Source organism: Trachurus japonicus, chromosome 6 (assembly GCF_045865225.1).
Source record: "Trachurus japonicus isolate A0001 chromosome 6, Traja_1.0".
In the NCBI taxonomy this organism is placed as follows: domain Eukaryota; kingdom Metazoa; phylum Chordata; class Actinopteri; order Carangiformes; family Carangidae; genus Trachurus; species Trachurus japonicus.
In genome coordinates, this window is record NC_140912.1 from 5386515 (window position 1) to 5393183 (window position 6669).

General features: G+C 43.7%; 1 protein-coding gene across 1 annotated transcript; it reads right to left on the reverse strand.

Moving 5' to 3' along the window:
* Window positions 1–414: 414 nt before the first annotated feature.
* On the reverse strand, window positions 415–6343 carry ric3b (RIC3 acetylcholine receptor chaperone b). The gene is made up of 6 exons (XM_085780557.1): window positions 6084–6343; window positions 4799–5019; window positions 4072–4153; window positions 3265–3358; window positions 2135–2247; window positions 415–1134 (listed from the first exon to the last, which is right to left on the reverse strand). The coding sequence occupies exons 1-6, from the start codon at window positions 6202–6204 to the stop codon at window positions 632–634; spliced, it is 1134 nt and encodes a 377-aa protein (XP_085636683.1). The 5' UTR covers window positions 6205–6343; the 3' UTR covers window positions 415–631.
* Window positions 6344–6669: the final 326 nt, after the last annotated feature.

Consider the following 6669-nt stretch of genomic DNA (forward strand, 5'->3'; position numbering starts at 1 on the left):
CCACGGAAACTCAGCGGAGACACCGGAGCTGTCGGCTCAGGTGGAGGTGGCGTCTGTGAAAAGTCACCACGGTAACGCAGTGAGGAGGGATGGAGCGTTACACTGATGCTGCATTCACCTGCAGTCGGGCAGACGGCCGTCGGTAACAAACCAGATGTCATTTTAGTCACAGAAGTCGAGAGAAAGCCGGAAAACATGGGTCAGGTAAACAATACGACATCGTCATGACAACATATTGTCACGTGTATTGTTTTGCCTCGTGCTGACGGACCACTTGTTTACATAGAGGCTTGTTTATGCCGTTACGTGCAGCGGCTGTCGTCTGTCTGCCGTCTGCCCAATTTCACGTGAATGCAGCGTGAAAAATACGATAGATGCTAGATGGGAGTAATTCCTACACAATGTACCTTTAAACATTTTATGCCGATAATAAATAAAGCTGATATTAGTGATGAAATCTGTACCCTGCTGACACATCATCACTTCCTCACTTCAAGTTAAGACGAACAGAACTGATCATGCAGCCACCAGCTGTCATGCTACTGCCCATCTCATGGGAACAGATGTTAAAAAAGAGGCCATCTTCACAAACATCAGGCCCATGTTGAAGTTTGTATTGATCCCGTCAGAGTCAGTGAGCAGCTTTCTTGGCTCTCCTCCTCTTGTTCCTTCGCCTGACCTGGCTCTGGACAGGCTCCGAGTCCTCGGGCCGGCTCAGGTCCTCTATCCTCTCCTGTTCGTTCATGGACGTCACCTTCAGCGTGAGCTCCAGCTCCTCCAGGACTCCGGCCAGCTCCTCCTCTGGGACGCCCAGATCGATTTTGCCCCCTTCCTCCTCCTTGTGCTCATACAGTTGCACACTCTCATTTGCACCTAAATGGTTTTCTGGCCCCACATCCCCTTCACCTGCTGCTGAAAGTTCAGACTCTCTCACGTCGTCTGTACTCGGGTCCACAGCCTCCTCAGCCTCCTCAGCCTCTCCTCCATCAATCACACCCTCAGCACCAACGTTTCCCACCAGGTCTTCCTCGCTGGCCTCGGTCCTCTCAGTCTCAGTCTCCGCCTCGGTCTCTGGGCTGTGCTGACAACAGCAGTGGGAATGTTGCCAGTACTGATGAGGCTGCTCAGGAAAATCTGAGTGAAATGATGAGAGATGTCATGAGTCATTTATTCAACAACCATGATACTGAGTCTTCCCTGGATTCCCTATCTACAGTATGTATGGTTCTGTAGAAATGACAATGAGAACAGGGTGGGAAACTATTCTGTCACATTATGACTTTGTAGTTTATCAGTCTTTACGGAAACTACCACACTGATTGATTCTGACAGACTGATTTTCTGTCAGAAGAATGTGATTAATTTAAAAAAATGTTCATGATGATGCATAAAAAACATTATTTTTGCCTGCTAGCGATGTGTTGTTCATCAGATAATAAATAAAACCAATTAATCTAGTGATTTCCCCCCATCATATTTTTGAATCCTCCTGTTGTCCTCCTGGGTCAAGGAAGGAAGGAAGGAAGGATAAAGGGATAGAAGGAAGGAAGGAAGGAAGGACGAAGGGAAAGAAAGAAGGAAGGAAGGCAGGAAGGACGAAGGGAAAGAAGGAAGGACAAAGGGAACGATGGGAGGAAAGAAGATAGGGAAAAAGGAAGGAAAGATAGATGGAGGGAGGGAACAGATTGGGTCAAAAAAAGAAGGAAGAAGTAAGGATGAAGGGAAGGGAGGGAGGCAAAAAGGATTGTGGAAAGAAGGAAGGGAAAAGGGAAGGAAAGAAAGATGGAGGGAGGGAACAGACAAGGTCAACTGGATCAAAAGAGGAAGGAAGAACAAGTAAGGACGAAGGGAAGGAAGGAAGGAAAGAAGCAAGGGAAAAAGGATTGTCAAAAGGAAGGGAGAAACGAAAGAAAGAAGGAAGGATGGAGGAAGTGAACCGATTGGGTCAATTTGACCCAGAAGAACAACTAGTAAATGGTCATTTTGACCCAAAAGAAAATCTCAGCACGCAGAAACAGAGTTGACATGAACCAGAACACCTTTGAAAACACTGCAAATACTGAGAAGTTCTCCTCCTGCCTTACACATACAGCAGTGACTCTAAAATTGTAAAGAGTAGGCTATGTTCAAGTACCTTTCTTCTCCGGAGTCATGCCCTCCACCAGCTGGCCCTCCTGCATCACCCGGGTTATCTCAGTCAGCTGCTGCAGCAGGCTCTCCTCCTGTTCCGCCATCACTCCCTTCACCCTGCAGCAGCACACACAGGAAAACCAAACACTTGTGATCGGCCACAGCTTTAAGGGATATTTCAATATTTTGGCAAATTTGCCCATTGCCATAATCCCTGTAGTCTTAGGGGTAGGTTCTTTACCTTTAATTCTCGGTGCAAGCTGTTTTGAGATCGGTGGGGCAGAGATACGAGCTGCTCAGCTAACGCCACAGAGGCATATGGTATTTTCGCCTTTCCCTCATCAAACTCATCAAATACACAATCCAACAACTCCAAAACACTCTGGTGGACAAGTTGTGACCTGCACATTCCACACTATGAAATAATAATGGAACGTTACGAGACGGCGATCGCAAAGCAGAACATTTTTCAGACATGGCTGCTGGGTGGATTGATTTCAAAAGTTAGTAGTTCTGACTATTTGCTTCATGTGTCGTAAAATTACATAATTGTACGTTATTATCTCATCATAGCGTGGTGAATGTGCAGGTCACAACTTGTCCACCAGAGCGTTTTGGAGTTGTTGGATTGTGTATTTAGTTTGATGAGGGAAACGTGGAAATACCATGCAGCTCACATCTCTGCCCCGCCGATCTAAAAACAGCTTGCACCGGCAATTAAAGGTAATGAACCTACTCCTAAAACTATAGGGATTATGGCAATGGGCAAATTTGGCAAAATGTTGAAATATTCCTTTAAAGTACATGTTTAATACAAAGTTGATGCTTATTTATTTAGCATAATATACTTGTTATGGGATGGGACATCAGTGATAAGCATGTAAGTAAGGAAAAAGACAGATAAATATGTGCATTTAACTGGTGAAGATTATTACAACCTCCAAATTACACTCTCCTGAAGTAACTGATTGTAATGAGTAATTAATTACCTGATAATACTTAGATATGCAGCAGGTTTGTCACTGCATGTGTTGAAATGAACAAATAAACTAATGAGCTCAATCAGGAGAGTAGATCCTGTCAGGAAAGGTGAGGGAGGAGGGCGACTGCTGAGGTGAAGGGGTTCACACTCACCTGTCAGGGCTGTGGTGGGCGTTTGAAACTATATTTTCCATCACCAACTCTGTTTCCCTCAGTTTCTCCTGCAGCTGAGCCAGTTGGAAGTCAGCTGGAGAAAAGAAGGAGAAAGAATTTCAAGGTGAGATCAACAACTTCATCATATCTAATACAACAACACCTGCAGGCACAGGTACTTTTTTCTTCACTCGACACAATCTGAGCTCACACAAACTACATTACAGACAAAATAACCTGAAGAAATTAGTTATTAAAATGTACAGTTCTTGTTTTGACAACTGGAGTCAAAAAGGATCTCACTGTCTGATGCTCAGTGTACAAAGCTTCCAGAGAGAGAAAACAAGTTTAGTTCACTAAAGTCTTTTGTAAAAAATTATATCATACAAATGTCACATGAGAAAAGAGTGACTATTTGTTCACAAGTCATAGAATTAAATACAGTAAAATGCTTTGGATATGGATATGACACTGGTCACCCATAACATTAAAATAATTAAAACAGGTTTTATTCATATGGCTGACTGGTGTATGTCCATGGCCTATAAATAAGTAATAGGTAATTCCATCACTCCATTCCATCAGTAAAGTAAATATCATTCACAGGAAGCTACAGAAAAGCTCATGATGCCTTTGATGACTGGTGACAGGTGGACAACTTGCAGCAAAACTAGAAAATTCAATGTGTGCAGGTCAAAGGTCAAAATGTGACAAGCATGTCTTACTGTACGTCTTTTATTGAACAGATTCTTATCATTTTTTCAGTGCACGTTACTGTCCCAGCACATGTTGATGAGCGGTACTCACTGATCTTTCTCTTCTTGTTCTCTGAGCGCACCGAGGGAAACCTGCTCTCTGCTGGTTTGTTGTTGTTGCCTTTATTTGTGATCTAACAGGGACAACATGACAGGGTTCAGAGTCTGAAAACAACACATAATTTATCATTTAATTCCTTTTAAAACAGAAAGTAATCACATCATTTTCTTTTCCTTTTAAAGTTCAGAGCTGCAACAAGCAGTCCATCTTTCGCAAGACAGTGCTGGACTTGCTTCATTAATCATATGCAAAGATATAAATGAATATTTAGCCAGATAGTTTTGTGACTTCTAAAACTGTCAGGTCCCTACTCAACACAGGGTTGAAATTTCAAAAACTCCACACTTTTTCCAGACCCTAATTTCCAGACTTGTCGTTAAAAAAAAATCAAACAAAATTTTGACATTTGAGTAAATAGATGTGTGTAAATAAATTATGCAGTTAATCGTTTGTTTTCATTATTCTGAATTTGTATGCCATTACAGTGTGTCACCAAATTATTTCCAGGAGATTTTTAATTAACCCAAATAACTTCAGATCAGACCAAACCCTGATAAGTATTAAGATAAATATATTTCCATATAATAGTTTCCATTTTCCATACTTTTCCAGACCTGGAAATGTATAAAATCAAATTCCAGACTTTTCCAGACATGCGTAGGAACCCTGTGACAACATCTCTACTCAACAAGTGTTGCATAGCTTCCTCCTGCGTCACCTTGAACAGGATGTAGAGGATGTAGAGTAAGATCCCGAAGCCGTACACAGGGATGATCTGCCCTGCCAGGTTGGATTTGCCTCCAGCTCCTGCCCCGGTTCCTGCTCCCTTTGCCTTGGCTACGGCCTCCACGTTGTGGGCTCTGGAGAAGCTGCTGCTCGCGGCCCTCTGGCCTCGGCCCTCGGGGGCCGCCTGACGGTGCATCATTGGAGGGAAACGACCTGAACCGGCAGACAGAGGCGAAGACGGATGAGGAGGAAACACAACTAACATCTGATCAATTTTTGACGTGCTTCAAAGGCTCATGCCTGAAAATAGGACATGACTGAGCGAATGAGCAGCATCACTGTTTCTGATGTACATGAATGGTTTCTGTCATTTGAGCAGGGAGCTGGGATACAGGGCTGAGACTGTAAAAAGGGAAGTCTGCAGCATCTGTTGAGCATGGGACCTGAAAGTGAACACACTGATTTTATAAACAGAACAGAAGTTGAGTATTTTACAAATTCTGAAGTGGTTTTTGGGTGGTTCGACTCAACATAAAAAGACATGCACAAAGATTTAAAACTCAAGTACAGGGATAAATTCTTATAGTTATCCTTCCAGTTTTTAAAACTGAAAGAGGGAGGGAAGAAAGAAACTAACTGTTTCTGTTCCAGTCTTGTTTCATTTCCCTGCAGAATGCATTTTAAGTCAACCTACAATAAAACCTACCAACTGGGTTTATAAATAAATAATGTCACAATTCAGAAACAGACCAGTTTGTGATTTTTTCATGCAAATCGCTGTCTGGTTCCAGCTTCTAACTTGTGATGATATGTAACATGTCGCTGTGTAAATGTAACATATTGTGGCTATGGCTGTTCAAACAAAAAAGGAGTCAGAGAGCACTTTGGGATTTTTGTTTGATCAATACCCAAAAGAAAAGAAATTAGGCCTACATAGCCTGCATACAACAACAGCATGTAGCCTACAACAACCTTTAAATGTTATTTCAAGATATTAATATAAGAACAAATGTAAAGAGTCTGAGTTGTACCCTATACTATCTCTATTTCATACGTATTTGAAACGGGAAAGAAAAATAAAGGTGTCACAGATTTACCGCTCTCTTCAGGGAGGAAAGTGGAACTGCAACAAGGAGAGCATTTTTCTAGAGGCGCAGAATAAACAGACATTACATCCGTCCTATCAGTAAATTAAACGCCTCCATCCTCTAACCTAAAACCCCTGGACTCGACCTGGAGGCGGTTCAGCGCCCAGGAGAAAGATAACGGTGACGCACCCTCCGGCCGCTCCGCAGCATCCTTCTTCCCCCGGGACAGCAGCAGCTTGGGCAGCAGCAGCGCGACGCACAGCACGAGACACGTCGCGAGGGTCACCTTCTGGAACGTGGACATCGCCATCACGACAGGTGCGCGTGTCCCCCCCTCCCTGACACCGGAGGACAGATGATTTGAGACGGGTCCGCGCTGAGGAGACGGAGGAGACGGGGCAGGTTGACGTCGTTCAGCTGGACTTCCTTGTGTGGACTGAAGGAACGGAAGTGGAGCGCGGCTGTACGCACCGCGCTGCACCGCTGGGCGGCGCCACGGCCCCGTCTGGAGGCTACTGCCTTATATACAGTCTATAGCTACTGCCCTACGAAGGCAAAGTGCAGTAGGTATCTGTAAAAATACCAAACTGAGAAAAACAGCTTTTTGTGTTTTTTATTGTCAGGTTTAAGCATCAAATTATGAATAACTACCAAGTCTATAATTGATTAGATAAAGGTGGACTGAACAGGGCCGTTGCTAGGAATCCTGGGCCCCCTGAAAGTATACTAAAGTGGGCCCCTGCCCCCTGACTTTTCCACTTTTTTTCATAGACTA

What these genes read in the sequence shown, in the direction of transcription:
- ric3b (XM_085780557.1), bottom strand. Translation starts at nt 6,204, where the DNA reads ATGGCGATGTCCACGTTCCAGAAGGTGACCCTCGCGACGTGTCTCGTG. An exon ending in GAACAAGAAGAGAAAGATCA is followed by an intron (nt 3,359 to 4,071) that starts GTGAGTACCGCT and finishes TCTTTTCTCCAG; the next exon opens with CTGACTTCCAACTGGCTCAG. An exon ending in CATGACTCCGGAGAAGAAAG is followed by an intron (nt 1,135 to 2,134) that starts GTACTTGAACAT and finishes CATTTCACTCAG; the next exon opens with ATTTTCCTGAGCAGCCTCAT.